This window comes from Ceratosolen solmsi, unplaced genomic scaffold (genome assembly GCF_000503995.2).
Source record: "Ceratosolen solmsi marchali unplaced genomic scaffold, CerSol_1.0 scaffold6, whole genome shotgun sequence".
Lineage (NCBI taxonomy): Eukaryota > Metazoa > Arthropoda > Insecta > Hymenoptera > Agaonidae > Ceratosolen > Ceratosolen solmsi.
The window spans coordinates 8,102,528-8,121,829 of record NW_011948414.1 but is presented as its reverse complement, the minus strand read 5'-3'; the positions used below and the strand labels follow the sequence as shown (position 1 = coordinate 8,121,829).

At 28.1% G+C, this 19,302-nt stretch overlaps 2 protein-coding genes across 2 annotated transcripts; one reads left to right on the top strand and one right to left on the bottom strand.

The window, feature by feature from the left end:
* The first annotated feature begins 3,388 nt into the window (after nucleotides 1–3,388).
* On the top strand, nucleotides 3,389–6,848 carry CaBP1 (Protein disulfide-isomerase A6 homolog CaBP1). Its single transcript, XM_011506824.1, has 5 exons — nucleotides 3,389–3,472; nucleotides 3,883–4,085; nucleotides 4,701–5,138; nucleotides 5,591–5,916; nucleotides 6,459–6,848. Exons 1-5 carry the CDS (start codon nucleotides 3,454–3,456, stop codon nucleotides 6,775–6,777), a joined length of 1,305 nt encoding a protein of 434 aa, XP_011505126.1. The 5' UTR covers nucleotides 3,389–3,453; the 3' UTR covers nucleotides 6,778–6,848.
* Nucleotides 6,849–13,058: 6,210 nt separating this feature from the next.
* Nucleotides 13,059–14,637, bottom strand: LOC105368399 (uncharacterized). The gene is made up of 4 exons (XM_011507409.1): nucleotides 14,587–14,637; nucleotides 14,084–14,131; nucleotides 13,547–13,600; nucleotides 13,059–13,359 (listed from the first exon to the last, which is right to left on the bottom strand). Exons 1-4 carry the CDS (start codon nucleotides 14,635–14,637, stop codon nucleotides 13,141–13,143), a joined length of 372 nt encoding a protein of 123 aa, XP_011505711.1. The 3' UTR covers nucleotides 13,059–13,140.
* Between the last annotated feature and the right edge of the window lie 4,665 nt (nucleotides 14,638–19,302).

The following is a 19,302-nucleotide window of genomic DNA, read 5'->3' as shown; positions in this document are numbered from 1 at the left end:
TGAGTACATGAAAATGAATTATTAAGAATTGATATCATATTATGAATATTTGTCAAACAATATATTGTTTTTGTTTTGTGCTCTTACAGTAGTTAATGGCAGAAAATTCAGCTTACAATTATCGAATATTTATTTTATTATGAGACTATTATAATCATTTTCAAGAAATAAAATAAATAAATCGCCTATGCATACAATAAGGAATAAATATGCTACAAAATAAGTTTATATTCAAATATTGAAAATTTAATATTTTTCACATTAAATATATAACAATACCTTTCATCAAACTCTTCGATAAATTTTTTATTATTTACAATAAATTACTTCAAATAAAAATTCTCATTTACTGAATGTGGAAGTTAATGGAAATTGATTAAGATATAAAATATTGTTATTATTTGTGCAAACATTGCAAACGCCTAAAGTCAATATAAATTTTCTCCAATTATTAAATCTTTTTTTTTTTAAATACTTTTATTTTTAATTTATAACATTTGTTTTCACAAAAGATTATGATATTATGAAAATTAAGATTAATTTAATTCAATTACTGGCTAAATCAACATTAATTACTAGAATAAATATAAATCTTGATAAATCGGAATCTATGAATTTAATGGTTATTTCAATAATCCTTTATGCATGTGCATACGTGTGTGTAGATATAATCGCCGTTGGTATTTAAATAACGATTCATGAAATTCGTTTTATTAATGTATCGAATTGCAATCATAAAAATCAATTTATATAAATGCAGCTGCAAAAAAAATTAAAAAAACAAACAAAATTTTCATGTGAAACTTAAGAGCTTTTAATTCAGTTCCTGTTATTATGAAAAATCAAATTGATTGTTATTAACTTATTTATTGTTATGTGGCAAATAATCTTCGTACAGATTTATATTATTTATATAATAAAATTTATTCAAATTTCGTATTATTCATCGAAAAGATTATTTCAACTTATCTAGGTTTATTCGCGTTTCTTGCTCTTTTATACAGCCGAGTCATATAAATCTAAAATAAAAATGATAAAAACTATTTATATAATCTAAATTTGTAGTAATTTATTTGTAATTCCTAATTTCTTTTATTCCATTAAATAATTGATTTCTAGAGTAACTAGTATCATTTTAAGTTTTTTTTTTTTTTTTTTTTTTTTTTTTTTTTTTTGATGTTATTTTATGATTATGTTAATTAACTTAAAGAAATAGAGAATTGTGCAAAATTATTTTTTATGAATATTAACATTCTTCTTATATAATTATGCTTTAGAAAGAAATTTTATTATTCCTCTGAATGATCTCAAACACATTTGAAAACTCTACTAAAACACGTATAACAATTTTATATTTAAACAGCTGAAATAATTTTAATTTTGCATTATTTTGTATTATTTTTTGCAAATTGATTTGATTTACAAGTAAAGAATTGCATACAAAATTATCTCTCAACTTTGTTCTATATTTTTCAATATTATTGATTATTCCATATTATTTTTCAATATTAATTGTTTAACCGTATTTTCTCTTTGTTGGGAAAAATATCAACTTTTTAATGCTCGTATTATTACATTGAGTTTGATTTATGTTCATGTAAACTTGAAATTTTAATACTTGCAAAGATAATTTCACTACATTTTTATTAAATCTTTTATTAAATTATATTAAATTTTGTTTTGTTTTGTTTTGTTTTTAATAACATTTTTTGTTTTTCATAATTTATTTTATCACTAGATATATGTGTTTACTTGCTAGAAAAGCTGACGCCACACGCGTACACCTGTGAATCAATCCAATTTCCATTTTTTTACACTCTGGATAAGCGTAAAAACGAATATCGTAATATTTCGAAATACTTCGCCCTACTAATTTTCTTTCATATCTTTTTTATAGATTTGAATTTATTTTATCGGCTTTTTTTTTTATCGGAAAATTCGGTAAAACATTAATGCGAAATCATTATTTTAACGATCTTCAATTACAATGGTAATCATTTGATTAAAATATTCGAACAAAAAAAAAAAAAAAAAAGAAGAAAAAAATTAAAATGATAAATTCTTATAATGATCAATTTTCTCATTACTTGAATATTTAAAATCTCATACTGATAGTTTAAAAAGTCTTGTGTAATACAAAATAATGACATCTTCGACTCGATGAGCAATAAATAATGCAGCGAGCAAAATCTCTTTCAAGCTATACATAATTTCAACAATAAATGATCCTTTTGGACTATTAACATTTTGTTCCTCAGGCATCTCTCGTTAATTCTCAACTCGGCCGCAAAATTATCCTCTCGTAATTTTTCTCAGAAAACTTGTCACAACGAGAAATGCAAATAATTGATCATTAATTTTACGTTTTATGCGCTTTGTCCGTCCAAGTATAAAAAAATACTTTACACGGAATACGCTACGTACAGCATAATGACGTGATAACATCGAATCGATGATGTGGATATTAATATAAAAAAAAAAAAAAAAAATTAAAAAAAAAAATAATTAATTAAATATGCAAATAAATAGATAATTCTTGACATTTATAAAAATGGGAATTAACTTTGGTTGGGATGTGTTGGGGGATGGGAGTAACGTTGAACAAAAGATTTTCCAAACTGCCGGATAAATAAATTATACGAGTTACTCGTGTACGACTGATTGGACAATACTTCGGGCGAAACTCAGCAGGGCCCACCATTAATTTACAGCTTAAGAAACAAAAATTGTCTTCTTTCTTTTGTTTTTCTGTTTTCCAAGCGATTTTTGGCCGTGAGGTCAAATAAATGCCAAATCGCAGGAGAAAATGTAGGTAAAATAGTGGGCAGAGTGTCGAGAGGACGACGTGGTTGAGCGGCATCGGTGGCGGAGGTGGCGGAGATGGCATCGACGACGACGACGACGACGACGACGACGACGACGACGACGACGATGACGACGACGACAGCGGGAGCGGTGACGGGAGCGGTGACGGGAGCGGTGACGGCGGCGGCGACGGCGGTGGCTGCAGCAGCGCCCCTGTCGTGAAGTTGCGAAAGGTCCGGAGCAATTCCTCCAGCGAAGAGAAAACGGCGTTTTGGGTGCCGTCGTCGTCGTGAATTCGGCTTCTTGAGCCACGCGGGTACATTCGTTTATGCCATTTACGTGGGCGCGTGTGCGTGCATTGGAAGGATCGCCGTAGTCATTGCGAATGAGTTGTGCGTTGCAAGCGCGACGTCGTCGTGGACCAATCCGGAGACTCCACGTAAAAATTGTCGTCGTGCACGTCGGGTTTGCGGAGGCGGTGAGGATTACGTGCGCATAGACATTAGCATTCGTACTTTATTTAGCCAAAAAGTGATAGCCCCGGCAGAACCGAGGTGACGTTAGACGTGTATTGGACGTGTTGGTATATTGGATTGAGCGCGTGAGGAAGTCGAGCAGGTTCACTTCCATCGTACGAGTGTACCGAAAATGCAGAACATGCCGATCGGTGAGTAGCAATGCCGGACGCCTCTGACATTATTATTTTCATCGTTATATCGAGCGCCGGCTTTGTCGCAACTTAGATGGATACAATGGATTTTCGTAGGTTTTAATGATGATGTTGGTGATGGCGGGGGGGGCGGAGGGGGGCGCCCTTAACACCTGGCGTACTGCCTCTAATAGCACCGGTATGCTGAGACTGATTTTATGTTTTTGTGTGCCTTTTTATCGCGTTCGATAGATTTTTCGCATTGCTAATTGTCAGATTTCATCCAAATTGTTTCAAATTCTTATCTTGTCTCGAATTAATGGTAAAAAAGAAATAATAATAATACTCGTATTGGGGCATTGCTGGCGTTTGATGACCAATAAATGGTATGTTTTCATAATTTCATGGCGACTCTTTATGTCGAATAGGTGTGATATTGATGCTGTTGGGTATTGCTGGAGTACAATGTATGTATCCATCGGACTCGGATGTGATCGACCTAACGATGAATAATTTCGACAAACGTGTTCTGGATGACCACAGTATATGGATCGTTGAATTTTATGCACCATGGTGCGGACACTGCCAGCAATTAAAGCCAGAATACGAAAAAGCTGCTTCGGCGCTTAAGGTATATCATCTTTTGATAATAAGTTGGTTTTTCATTTTGTTAATTATCAAAAATATCATGATTTTTTCCAATTTTAGTATTGCGACATTTGCGGGTTATGATTTTGTTTTCTTGAATTTAAATGACAGATACGATTGCACATTTGAAATTTTATACATTTGAAATGACACGATTGGGTATACGAATGTAGATTATAGTTGGTTAATTGTACAATGTAAGTACCAAGATAGTTGTGTCTCCGGTGAATATGTTTTTATTATCAATGCAGAGATGATAAGGTATTCTAGTCCGGTGAATAGAAGGTTTTGTAATAGTTTGTATTAAAGAATTTGATAAAATCTGGACAAATTAAATTTGGATACAAATTTAGTGCTATTTAATTTAATAACAATCGAATTGCATTAACATTTTGCATCCTAATACGGTCGATATATGGTGCAATAAAATATTTTATTAATATTAAAGACAAATTGTCCAAATTACACGCACATTGGTGCGATTGTTTATTAATATGTCAGGGCAGGCGTAATATTATCGTTAAAACGTAGCGTAGCAAACGATAAAGGCTGATATTATCATCGCTCGCTAATGCTTTTCTATAAATTGGATGTTTAGGGTGTCATTAAAGTCGGAGGTGTTAACGCAGACGAGCACAAGTCTTTGGGTTCGAGATTTGGGGTACGTGGTTTTCCAACGATCAAGATCTTTGTCGGAGATAAAAGCACACCGGAAGACTTCAATGGACCCAGAACTGCCGCAGGTTTGATAGAGGCAGCCTTAAACGCTGCCTCTCAAATGGTACGTGCCAGATTAGGTGGCAAGAAGAGTAGCTCCAAATCACAGGGGTCGAAGGATTCCAAGGATGTGGTGGAACTTACCGACGATAACTTTGACGAATTGGTCCTGAATTCCGAGGACATGTGGCTCGTTGAGTTCTATGCTCCTTGGTGCGGCCACTGTAAGAATCTTGCACCCCAGTGGGCCAGTGCTGCCTCCGAACTTAAAGGCAAAGTTAAGCTCGGTGCTCTAGATGCTACCGTACACACAGCTAAGGTAAGCTTTATCCGGTTGTATATCGGTCGCATCAGTGATTATTATTATCTTCAAATTTCTTGGCCGCGTTAGCATTGACGAATAATGCAATCCATCGTAGAAAAAATACAGAATTTGCGGCAACGATATTATCACCAGCAGACCGTGTTTTATCGATTTGTCGAGATATTGTTGATTAACTTATGAAATATTTATTTGAATTAACTAAAATATTTCATGCAAATATTTCAGCATGAAAACCAACACTTTCACTCTCACTTTCATCTTCTTTCAAAAACGAATGCACTCATTGCGATTTAAGAAATTTAATCATAATATCGCGCGTTAGAACAAAATTAGACCAAATATTATCTCGGAATTAAAAAAAGCTCTATTCAAAATTCTTCAAAATTATAATTAACACACGGGGATAATCGATTTCCATTGATAACGATTCAACCTTTGATTTATAGAGCAGCAAATACGAAATCCGAGGCTACCCGTCGATCAAGTACTTCGGCCCAGGCAGGAAGACCCCCGAATCGGTTACCGATTACGACGGCGGCCGCACGAGCAGCGACATCGTCAGCTGGGCACTCGACAAGCTGTCCGAGAACGTGCCAGCACCAGAAATCACGCAGATCATTAACGAAGAAAGTCTGAAAGAAGCCTGTGAGAACAAGCCGCTCTGCATCGTGTCGGTACTGCCGCAACTCCTCGACTGTCAGTCCGAGTGTCGCAACGAATATTTGAAAACTCTGTCGAAACTCGGCGATAAGTTCAAGCAGAAGATGTGGGGGTGAGTCTATCAGAATTAACAGTTATCTTGGTAAAAAATGGAAATGCCCAGGTGGAGAAGTTTGTCGCGCACGTTAATACAAAATTCGTTATATTTTTCATTCGTTTTAAGCCTGTGACAATTGATAGACAGGCATCCTAGAGTTTTGGGCAAACGATATTGGAAAATTGAATTTAAGAGAGAAAATGACGGAAAATATTGAAATACGGTTAAGCGAGATTTGGCTCGATTTGGCTCGATTTGGCTCGATTTGGCTCGATTTGAGTATTCATCGTTGTATTTTTGATAGCCGTGCAATGCGTATGATAAGCCCCAAAGTGGGGACCTTAACGTTAAATTTGCTATTATGTCATACGCTCAACATTCGATTTCAATAATATTGCAGCGAGAAGTCGTACTTTTTCAACTAAATGGATGTTGGATGTGTGGCTAAGCTTTAAAGCTACATTGTACTATAAAATATCCATTAATCGTTAAAAATCGTGTGAGCAGGAACTATCGCAAACATAAGGGGATAACTTGCGACGATATTATCATTGTAGATGGGTGTGGTCAGAAGCTACCGTCCAACCTTTGATCGAAGAAGCCTTGGAAATCGGTGGATTTGGATATCCTGCCCTCGCAGCAGTCAATATCAAGAAGATGAAGTATTCCCTCCTCAAGGGTAGTTTCTCGTACGACGGCATTCACGAATTTCTGCGTGACTTGAGCTACGGTCGTGGTGGCACAGCTCCATTAAGGACCAAAGAGCTGCCCAAGATCTACACGACCGAGCCTTGGGATGGCAAGGATGCAGAGCTGATCATCGAGGAGGACATAGACCTCAGTGACATCGACCTCGATGAAAAAGACGAGCTTTAAACGAGAGGGAAGCAAGCAGACTGAATACACGTTTCTTTCTTTTTTCTTTTTCTTTTCTTTCTTTTTTTTTTTTTTTTTTTTTCTTTTGTTGTTCATTTTTCCCGATATTTTGACGTTTTTTTCTTTTATATGTTGTGCGTGAATATTAGTGACGCAAGTCTGTGAGATTGAGATATGCCGAAAATAATTAAAGCTTTTGGCGTGTGAATTGTGCGTTACTTTGTTCGATACTTGGAAGTGGATCATTGGTATAACTAAATCAATATTCTTTATTTAAACTTGTATCTGTATTTTACGATAAATAATTTTTACTCACGAAAATAATTTAATCGTAGTATTAAAATAATTAACTATAATTATTGAATTATCATTAATTCGAGTGAATTTTGACGAAGAAATTGTACATAGTGAGATTTTGAATTCCAAATGACCCGACGTGAAAAGTTATTGTATTAAACCGAATAACAATTTATTGTGTTTGTTGTATATTTAAATATTGATGATTTAAAATTTCATAAAACTTTCATAAGTTTATGTTTCAAGTTTATATTGCAAAATATTCCTTAGTATTAAGAAAACCAGTGAAGAATTTATGTTACTCTGGCGATTCAAATTCCGTTCTTCCTAAATTTCAGAACACGATACAACTATTTATAGACAACTTAATGTAATGTTTAAACATATGCCTTGCACATTTTTTAACTCGAAGACAAAAAAGAAAAAGAAGAAAAATGAAAAAAAAACACCAAATAATGCTCAACGTTTTTATTATTGAATGTACTTCTTATTTATATGCTTTCCTATACTTGCTTCTTGTGCACATCAAAAGCATATCACGGAAGCACTATAAATGCATTATGATCTATCGATAGAAGCTGTCTCTTGATCATTTAAACTACAACATGGAAAGTACATACTTGAGCGTGCAAAATGTCTTATAAAATCAGATATAACTAACTACCTTAAGCTAGTTGTATAAGACGATTTGTATAATAATTCATTGGCGCGTGAGCTAGAAAAACTTAAACCTTCATTAACTGCACAGCTTTTCCACATTGAACATCATGTTGACTTCCTTCGGGCTGACGAGGCTATCAATGCTCGCTCACCTCGATATTGGTATTTCTATTGAATGCCATTAATTGCTTCATTATAATATATGTGTGCGTGCGTGTGCGTGTGATTTTGCGCTGGTCATACCTATAAAGAATGATAATCCTTTGATAATGGAAAGATACGTCTCACGATCGCGTAAGGACTATTGACTCACTCAATGAGTCTGTAAGGATCACGGATACAGCGACAAAATTCAGTTTACGTAATAATACGAGATTGACACGTATAATGTGTAGACAAAATATGCTTTTGCTTGAAATTACAATTTGGCTACTACATTTAGATGCGATAAAGAATTACCACATACAAAAATCGTCAATTAGCTTATTTTATAGGCGCCCAACAAACGTAATTACAAGTATTAGTATCTCGTACTTATGAAGCCGAGTAATTTGCTCGATAACAGGTGAACTATTCAAACTTATGTCGGAATTTAGATACGATCGTTGTTGTTGTTGTTGTTTTTTTCTTTTCTTTTCTTTTATTATGTAATGGACGCGTTCGAGTATCGATTACACACATCTCTATAGATTTTTCTAGACAATTGTAAACGCGCTGACGCATATGCCGTGCAATGTTTAATGTGGAAGCAATCGATTATCAAACATATATCAACACCATCCATACGATTGAATCATCAGGTCCATTTCAAAGTACTAAAACACAAATAAGTTTATAAATAAAATTCCTTGTAATTGTCTTAGCATGTAAATAGAGGATAAATAAGGAGATAATATACTTTTTAAAAATATCCTTTCTATTAAATTGCAACTGCATATAATATGGATGACCGAGATCCACTTACGGTTATTTGTTATGCCGACACACAAATTTTTAAAAGTATATGTAAATTTTTATTTTTATCAATATTTGGCTGTCGCGCATCCTGTAGACGACACATTCTTCTCAACTACTTATATTTATATAAAAAATAAAATATGCTTTTAATTTTGTACCATGTGATTTTATACGATATCTTTCCCTCTGTGAAATAAAATATTCTAATGCTAATAATAATATTCTAATATAATAAATATTCTAATTGGGAGAAGTATTGGATAGATAGTCAATGTTTGAAATTGAATAATTTTATTGTAAAACAATTAAAATATTTTAATTTATTCATTGGATGATGATAATATAGGCTGTCGATGCGATTTTTCATTTTATATATTTATGATGGCACAGGCCACTTCCACTGATAATAAATAACTCATCGTCTCAAATATTTATCGAGACGCCTCTCGAGCATTTTCCAATCGACATTTCACAATTTTAAGATTGATTTTTCTTCTCAATAACCATTCTCTATCGTACTTTATATCGATTGTCTTATGATAATTCGGGGGAGCCATCGGGAAAAAACATGTGCAATTTAAAGAGCAAAATCTATATTCATTACATATCAGAATTCTCGTGACTTCGAGTTTGCAAATATTGACACTTGGAACCCTGAGGTTCGTGCATAACATTTATATTATTTGACAAAAATACATCGTCCCCTATCTTTATTAAATATCAACATTTTCGTAAAATTTTGTTCGTATACAATGTTCGTCTCGAATTTTAAACATTATTTGTACATACATACATACATACATACGTACATCATCGATACCCAAAAATATTTTTCTATTTCTTTTTCTTTAGCCGACTGTCTTCCAGCAAGATAAATTATACCATGTGATAAATAATCACATTGCATAAGAACGTTTATTACATCTTAAGTGAGCTTTTCTTTAATAAATAGTGCAAAAAAAAAAAAAAAAAATTTTGTCAACTAACGAAGATCAAACGCCAAAATTAAATTAAACAAAATTGCCGCATGAGAAATAAATTTCTTATATATTATTTTTAATAGTTAAATTTTTTAAGTGCCAAACGCGGTAACGTTTGTTGATTATGAATATATAAAATTTAATTTCAATTATCTTATTGCTTCAATGAACAAAGATATTTTTTATTCACATAAATAAAATTCCAAATGCCGATTTTATCAATTATCACAATATCTTGTGTTTATTAATAAAAATGTTTACTCAACGTGATTCAACATCTTAAGGCGTTTTTATAACATTACTTCACAATATAATTATTGTTAAATTGTAATATAAATACATTGAAATTAATAGAAGCCCGTGTTCGTTGATTCAATGTATAAATTACGATGGGTATATTTCTGAATTATTTTTCGCTTTAATTTTTATTCTTATAAGCTTGTAATTTAACATTTAATATTTCAAATTCCTTGGACTTTATTCCTTAAGGAGCTTCTGACGTTTGAGTTTTAGAAAAAAAAATTTCAATCACATAGATACACATTAGAGGACATACTTAATATTGACCAATCTTTTGCGGTACTTTACACATTGTTAACATAATGTAACAATAAATTGTCATTTTATTAAATACAAGTTTACTGTAAAGCATTTTGTCTTACTTCTTTTACCTACACTTTAATTTCATAATTTTATATCAGTTTTTCAATATATATTGCCATTAAAAATTATAAAATTACGAAACGCAAGTTTTATATATTATTTATAATAATAATAATGATTACAAAGAAGATGTTATTAGGCAAATATTTGTTAGTATGTGTGAAATTTAAGGAATTACGTATTGGATGGGACTATTGAAATGTCCTAAAATAGAAACACTAATAACTTATAATTTAAAAAAAAAATAGAAATTTTTTATTTTTACACTAATTTAATCGAATTATACTTATTCTTTAAATAAACAAATAAAATCCATTTTTTATATATTTATAATTTTTATAGTTAGAAAGTATGAAAAATATTAAGTAATGTATATTTTTAATGCTTTTATAAAATGAAAAGAAATTTTATTACAAAAGACGAATTAAATTAAATTAAATTTCTTAAAAAGCCCTTAATACGATGTGAAATAATTGTAAAAATTAATTATTACATTCTAGACAACTCAGGTTATAATCAAGAATTTTTATTATAAAGTAAATCAATATCATCGATGCGTACGGTTGTCGACAGATAAAAATTATTCTATGAATTTTTAAATATTGTCTTTACAGAATATAATGTTTCATTAAAAACATTTTCAGACTACTAAAAATATAATGTATATTAGGAATTCATTAAACCAAGTATGAACACGAAAATCATAAATTATCATAAATGTCGAATTGATGGAGATTAAATGATTTCAAGTGACGCATAATAAATTAAATAAAATATTTACCAATTTTATTATAAAATTAATTATTATAAATTGATATGAGCTATTAATATTATTAAGTATAAGAAAAATTCATTTACTGTATCATTCTATTAGACGGTAATTAAGTTAATTATACAATTTACATATAAATTTTAAAGATGTTAAAAAGATTAAAAAGTTGCTTATAGTATACATCTAAATTAAATTATAACAAATGGATTCACAAAATATTTACATATTCAAATAAACGAAGTTCTTTGTTGTGCGTTTCAGCGACATTTTTACAATTTACATAGCATTTTGTATAAAATTTGATATTAAAAAATATTTCCGACCTATTTATATTATCGTAACTATTATAAATTTCTATTTTTATTTTTTTTTTTTTTTTTTTTTTTTTTTTTTTACAAAACTCTTCAATAAATATAATTCACATATATGGATTATATCAGCAATATATTCTTTTTTTTTTTTTTTTTTTTTTTTTTTTTTTTTTTTTTTTTTAATTTCATTATAGAAAGTTGTTGTATTTATAATATTTACAAATGCTAAGATATGTTGTAAAGAGGCTATTAGAAATTAAAAATTCTTTGCAAATTGGATTTGTGGCACGGCAATATAAAATTGCAAAACTCTATATTTGAATTTTATTACAAATAGATTCAAATGATTCTTCAATATTTATTTATTTATTCTCTCATTAATGATCCATTCAATAATTCATTTTTAAACACATTTAAGAATGCTTATCAAATTCATAGCAAACATACTATATAAAGCAATCAATTTTTGCAGCATTGGAACAAAAATTACGCTAAAAATACCGTGAAGAACTTCAATAAAGTTATTGAGGTTAAATCCATTATTATTATCAAATAAGATAATGTTATAAAAAATTTTTCAATTTGCTGCTATGAATATTAGAAAATGATAGCTTTTTTATTTTCGTAAATATTTGTATCATAAACTTTTCCTTTTAATTAATTTTTTTTCTTATTCAACTTATCTTTTTCGGTAAATATTACTTTCGTGTTAATAATGGCATATAAGAATAGAATGAGATATAATGAGAATAATCTTTCAATAAATCAATACACATATTCTTGTTTAATTATTTCAACTTAACTCGAAAATTTGTCACAATATACTGAATATTTAATACAAATTTATGTGCAAATTACTTTTATTTATAAGACTAATAACTTATTTAAATAAATAGCCTATTGGCATAATATCGAAAGGTTGATGAACGACAGTAAATAGCAAAGCAAATAATATCAAATGTTTCTTGTTCTTTAAGGAAAAAAATTAGAATTATTTATTAAATATTTAACACTACTAGAAGACAACATAAGCAAAAATTTTAATTAATACCTATTTTATAAATCAATAATTGATGTCTGTCGCATATTTTAGACTAAACTTAAGAAAAGAAAAAATTAAAATATAACATATGCGCCCGTCTTTGTGTAACATTAATGTATCTTTTAAGCTTACTATTTCTTAATAATTTTAGAAACTTTTTTCTTTTATTCCAAAAATGAAACTTTAATTGTTATATCAATTGTTAATATTTTTTAAAAATTAAATTACAATACTTATTTACCGATAATACTAATAAGCGAGCGGCTCGAATGCAATTTTGTAAAATTTTGTAATCCATTTCATTAGAAATGGTATGTTTTATATTTCGAAATCGCCATTATGTAAAATTTCAAAAGAACGTTCTTTTTATTGGAACAACTTTTTAATGGATGATGGATTAAAAGCCCGATAAAATAATTTGCAATCCACTCGAGGTAGATTTCAAATAAAATATTTGAATTTTGATTGGTGCTTATTTAATATTTATTTCACCATAAAATACAAGTCGAATAGAAATTCTCAAATACACGAACAACTTCATCGGCCTATTTTTCAGCCGTAGAGTCTTGAGCTTGAGTTTACAAAATTAGGGCCCATTAATTGCCAACGGCGCAAATGCAAATGTTCAATTATCTTGGAGATCTTTTATATGGGCTAAGATGATAACTTTTAGGTAACAATTTAAACACTCAGACTATATGTCTTCTGTTGTCGCCCTAGTGCATTTCTACCGAATGTCGGCACGAGAAAGATAAATTCTAGGCCATTCTTCATAAGATTAACTCCAGATTCCACGGTTTTTTTACCTAAATCTTGAAAGCTGTTGAGCGTATTGCCAATGGACGCCTTCTTCTGGTCATATGTTGTGACGTAGGCGTGTCCCAAACGACCAGCCAAGTTCTGCAGATCCAAATTTATCAACATAAATAGAACAGTCATATAGTATGTGCTGTATCAACGTCTATTGTGCTATTTCTTGTATAATACAACTTGAGTGAATAGACGTTGATAAATATATACAATGTAATAAATTTACAAATCATCGTAAAACTTATCTATATGTTTAATAATCAATCTAAATACTCACTTCTGGCTCATTTGGCACATCTTCTAGGACAAGATGTAATGGTACAGCTACAGCCTATAATTCAAATTACCGTGAGATAAAATTGAATATACATTGATATTTAATATCAGTCAAAATTATTTTAACGACACATTCTTATATTAATATATTTAATAATATCAATAAATATTTTTCTAAAATAATTTTTTATAAAAGTGAAAATTTACCGTTTGGATAGTGAAGGAGACAAAATTGCAAAGTTAGAAATTTAGAAAATACGATTTAATAAATAATGACCGTTGGTGATTTTATTCAATAATAAAATAAAAATTTAATTTAAATGGAAATATCTTATGAGCTAAATTATTTTATCGATACTATAATAACAGCAATGGTAATTTATAATTTAATACTAATGATTTTAAATAAGTGTATGTAAATAATTATGAGAAGCCTTACTAATACTAATAAAACAATTATTACATAAATATAAAATGATATAATTATTTAACATTATAATATTTCGTTTTTATGTAAATTGCTATGAATTATAATTACCTGCTGCACATTCTGTATATCTTCAGTATCTAATGGATAACATGAACTCTAATAAAAAAAAATATTACATTTTTTATTACCATACGTACATATTTATATGTACACATATATATATATATATATATATATATATATATATTTATTTATTTATTTATTTATAATACATGTATGTAAAATAGTCGTACGTGCATATAGCATGTAATAATAAATCCACGTTAGGCATATAGAAATGTTAGCATTCTAGTAAGTATTAATAATTATTTAATTTATGATAGTAATGAAAATTCTAATAATACGATATAACAAAATAGCCATACAACAAATACAAAGTAATAATATTTATAATAAAAAAGGATATTAATTATATAACAACTTATTGGTAATTAGTGTAAAAGTGTATAAAAGATGAAAATTCATAATTGTAATTGTCTTGATTAAAGAATAGGTGAACATGAAACATTTGCATATAAAAAGAGAGAATATATTAGCAAATAAATACGTACCAAAATTACACTCTCGCAAGCGAAGAAGAGAAGAGTGACTGTAACAAGCATATTGACAACAATAATCAAGACTGGTATATTGAAAAAATAAACTCACCCAGTCTTTTTAGTTTAAAATTACATTTACAATTCCTACACGTGCTATTTATACGCAGCTCCTTCTAAAAATGGCTTTTTTATGCTTTTTAATTCAATTGCACTTAATTATCCATGGATGATAATTTATTTAACTAACAAATTTTTTTACATTCTGCTTATTAGTCTTATTTCAAACTTATTGTAGTTATAATAAAACAGTACATAAAATAATGATTATTTCAATTATACTTTGCTAAAATCCTTTCTAATCACATGATATTGACATATATTTGCTTCATTCGGTACCGATTTTAATACAAATTTATTTTAGTATCAAACGATATTGACAAAGAAATAATAAATCATAAGGTATTTATTTTCTTGGTGTTTTTAATTAACAGACAAAGTACACTGTTTGACGATTGAAATTCTTAAAATATCAATCAACGCTCTTTATGAATATTTATTATTATTGCAATTAATCAACAGCCACACGCAGTATCGAAATAAATTTCATTGCGTTTTCAATATTTTGATAGGATAGATATCATTTAATTGGAATAAAAACAGATGGTTAAATAAACATGCAAACTCTTTGATGTTTATCTGAAAAGTGTGCGTTTCTTAGAAATAGAATGCTGCATAAGCTCCTAGTATCTCTGCATCATCAATTTAAACAATTATAAATCATGCGATATAATAATAGAATTTGTAATTTAGAGGGAATATATATGAAAATTATTATCTATAAAAATTATTTTATGCATAAATTATATTTTTAGTCCTTTTTGACTTTTTGTATAAATGACAAAGATACTCGGATAGGGGATAAAATCGAATTATAAATTAAGAAATCGATTGAATAAAACAATACAAATCTATGAGTCGCTCCCGCTCTTCTCTCTCTCTCTCTCTCTCTCTCTCTCTCTCTCTCTCTCTCCCTCTAATTCAATGTGTCTTTATTCATGCCGATCACCAAAGATAAATAAAAATATAAGTATAAAAGCATGTGATAACATTTTTAAATAACACACGTCATTAATAAAAAAAGGAAAAATTTAATTTAAATTTCATCCGATTTCGTTGTACATACATTTAATTAGTTATGAAATAACTATCTTATTTAATTAGCTATCTTAACTAATTAGTTATGAAAAAATCTAATTTATCTCGACAATTTAATACATTTAATAATTTTTACAAAAAAAGTTATTCGTGAAATGAAAAGAACGATGCTGAACGTTGATGAAAATATCATAAAAATGACGTATAAATTACTATGTATTAACAAATATTTTAGAAAGAAAATTTCTTAAAGAAGTTGATATTTAATGTAAAATGATATTACTTTTCAATTATTTATTCTGAACGGTGTATACGTAAAAGTTATTTAGGAGTGAAAGTATTTTTTATTAATTAATAACAGCGATAATAATAATTGTCCTAATTTTTAATTAATGTTTATGCTTACGGTAATAAGAATCAGAGTTAGAAATAACATTTTCTATATTTCATTTCATATTTAATTAATATACAATTGAAATAATTATACGCAATATTATATGATATATATTTGATAAGTCATTACGAATTATTTATATTAAATATATTTAAATAAATTACAACCTAGGCTATTCAGCTGACATAATTATATTTATCGTTTAGATTTTTTTTAACGTTTATGAGCACAACTTAATATTTTAATTAATATTGTTTTAACATTTACTTAAATTTTTTATTTATATCTGACATTTTTTATTTATATCTATTATAACTTACTTATTTCATAACAACATATATCTAATTAATCTATTCTGTTTTTTTTTTATCAATTTAATCATTGTAAAGGAAATAAATGTTATTCTTGTAACAAAAATTTGACTTTTAAGATAGTTAATTCAGTATAGAATATAAATATCTTTTATATAATTATAAATAGAAATATAATTAACAATATGACTAATAAAAGTTTTGTAAAATTTTTATTTCTATAATATTTTTTTTTTTTTTTTTTTCAATAAATTATATATATATATTTTCAGAGTATTAATCACTCTATTATATGATATAAACATTGATATCGATTTCGGATGTAAAAGAATCTAAAGATAAATTTGGTTTAATGCAATTATGATTATCATTGCCATCGCCAATCTGCATCATTATCATCATTATTTCAATTTGATCGTTCAAATAATGATTTTGCTCCACCCAAATCGTTAACCTAATTTATAAGAACTCAAATCCCCATAGCTACTCCGCACAATGGGATTGTGCAAAAACTCTCATGGCTCAATTACTCATTGTCATAAATTAAAACCATCATCAATGGAGAACTTTTAAAATATTATAAGATTTTATTTCATAATTTTACAAAAAAATAATCTTTTATTATACAAATAGCAATGGGATATATAGATGATGCCATTGTATTATATTTATTTCTCTTTTAATCATCCGGGAAAGAAGAAATTTGCAGCTTAGTATTCAGTCTTGGTATATCAAGGCCGCTTATATTCAGAGGTAGTATCTATAAAAATAAAATAATCATTAGATTTTTTATGAAAAAATGTGAACATACCTAACTGCTTCGTAGATGGAAAAAATTATATTTCATCTATCCTATTGATATGCTTAAAAAAATAAATAACAAATCGTTAAATAAGTAATTCTGTAGGATTTACTATTTTATAAAATTTAAATATCTTTTATTAATTAATTCAAATACTTTTATGTACATGATATCTTCTATTAAATTCTATGTAAAATATTCTACAAAAAAATAATTATTACGACTTGAATAAATAAGTAATTCGATTGAAAAATCTACTCCAACGCTAAAAAAGGGTAGAATAAATATAATTTGCTTTTACATGTAAAATAATGGGAAAAAGTTTCTTTATATCATTTCATACGTATGAAATTATTACTAAATAAAATTTTATATTCATTCATTTAATATTCTGGCAATGGCATAGTGTAAAAATTAATGATAAAAAAAAATTTTTAATAAAATTTCGGAAATTAATTTAGCTTGGCTTACAAAATTCATTTTAACTTTCTGAAAATAAAATTTAGCTTACTAACCCCAAGTATATCGCCCAATATATTTAACGCAGAAGTTCCCTGTAAAAGAAAATTGTTATATTATATTTATGTACATGTTGAGAGTTAAATATGTGTAATTCAATTAATATCTTGGCTTTCTAATAAATGCATGGATGTTTTAAATAAATAAATAAATATATATATATATATAAAGTATTATGGTAAATAATCGTACATATCGTATACGCGTTAAATAAATCAGTAAATAAATAAGTAGATGATTTTTAGATAATGAAAGGAAGAAATGTAGGTAATGTTTATTCGCTTGGGTGGATGTCATTGTTAAAAAGTTTGCTTCGTGTGCTCATTACACTGTATTATCATTACCTACAATTACACTTTAATTTCAGTTTAAAAACTTACATTAATCAAAATTATTTTTAATATTACATTATAAGATATTAATTTTGTGTATGAACGACGCACGATTTTATCTATGCAAAGACATAATCTTGTCAACTATTAAGAGTAATTTAATAAAGAATTTATAATATATAAAATGATGTACTATATCAAATTGTTAAATTAAATATATCGAACCTTGTTCAATTTCACGTATATTATTTGTTCTTTGAAAGTCAGTTGTTAGTTAGTTTTTATGAGTTTTAAAGTTCCAAACAAGTATAAAAAAAACAATTGAATAGTGTCGTAACATTTGAATTTGTTTTGCTTTTGTATTACAGGTAAATTTATTATATTATATTCATTAAACATTGATTACTATTCCTATTTCAATGACTTACCAGTATTAAAGAAAATCCAATAAGTAAAAAGAAAATTGAAATTGGTTTCATGTCCATTTTCAAACTTTATTATTATTGATATTTTAATATTTTTAATTCGATTGATGATAATTCATAATTCTTTAGTATTTATATCCTATCCCGAAATGTAATAATAATTGTATGAAACAAATATTTTGTACCCAATTTCCATACTTATTCCAATAAACACTAAACTTGAATAAATAATTTTTCTTTAATTAATTGAAAAAATTATTATGCATGTAAATTGTATTATAATACGACAGCTATTTGAACATAAACTTTTGTATTATTGTTTTATGAAATATTTATTCATTATTACAATAATGTTATTGCAGCTGTTTATTTAAGCGTATTAATTTGCTTTTAATTTCCGGCACTTTGTAATTTATTAAGTAAATTAATATTATTCATAAAATTTTCAATTAATAATCAACTTGATTAATCGCTCTTAGGCTATAAAAAAGCTCATGGATGCATAAATGCCATTTTAATTGAATAATACATAAATATTATTATAATAAGATATCATCATTATTTCAGTTAATTTTCTTATAATTTCTTTAAATGCTAATTTTTAATTAATCGTTTCAAAGTAACACACTTTGAATAATATTGGCCATCCATGTCAAGATACATATTTAATTAATGTTTGCACGAATAAACGAATAAATTTGAATTATTTATACAGCAGTAAATTCAATTCGGTCAATTATATCTATACGTTGAGTGAGATAAACAATTTTTGAAATACTCGAAATTCGAA

Coding starts and splice junctions, on each gene's coding strand:
- CaBP1 (XM_011506824.1), top strand. Junction 4,086..4,700: donor AAGCTGCTTCGGCGCTTAAG/GTATATCATCTT, acceptor TTGGATGTTTAG/GGTGTCATTAAAGTCGGAGG. Junction 5,917..6,458: donor TTCAAGCAGAAGATGTGGGG/GTGAGTCTATCA, acceptor TTATCATTGTAG/ATGGGTGTGGTCAGAAGCTA.
- LOC105368399 (XM_011507409.1), bottom strand. CDS start 14,637: ATGCTTGTTACAGTCACTCTTCTCTTCTTCGCTTGCGAGAGTGTAATT. Junction 14,132..14,586: donor CTTGCGAGAGTGTAATTTTG/GTACGTATTTAT, acceptor TTTTTTTATTAG/AGTTCATGTTATCCATTAGA. Junction 13,360..13,546: donor ATGTGCCAAATGAGCCAGAA/GTGAGTATTTAG, acceptor TTGGATCTGCAG/AACTTGGCTGGTCGTTTGGG.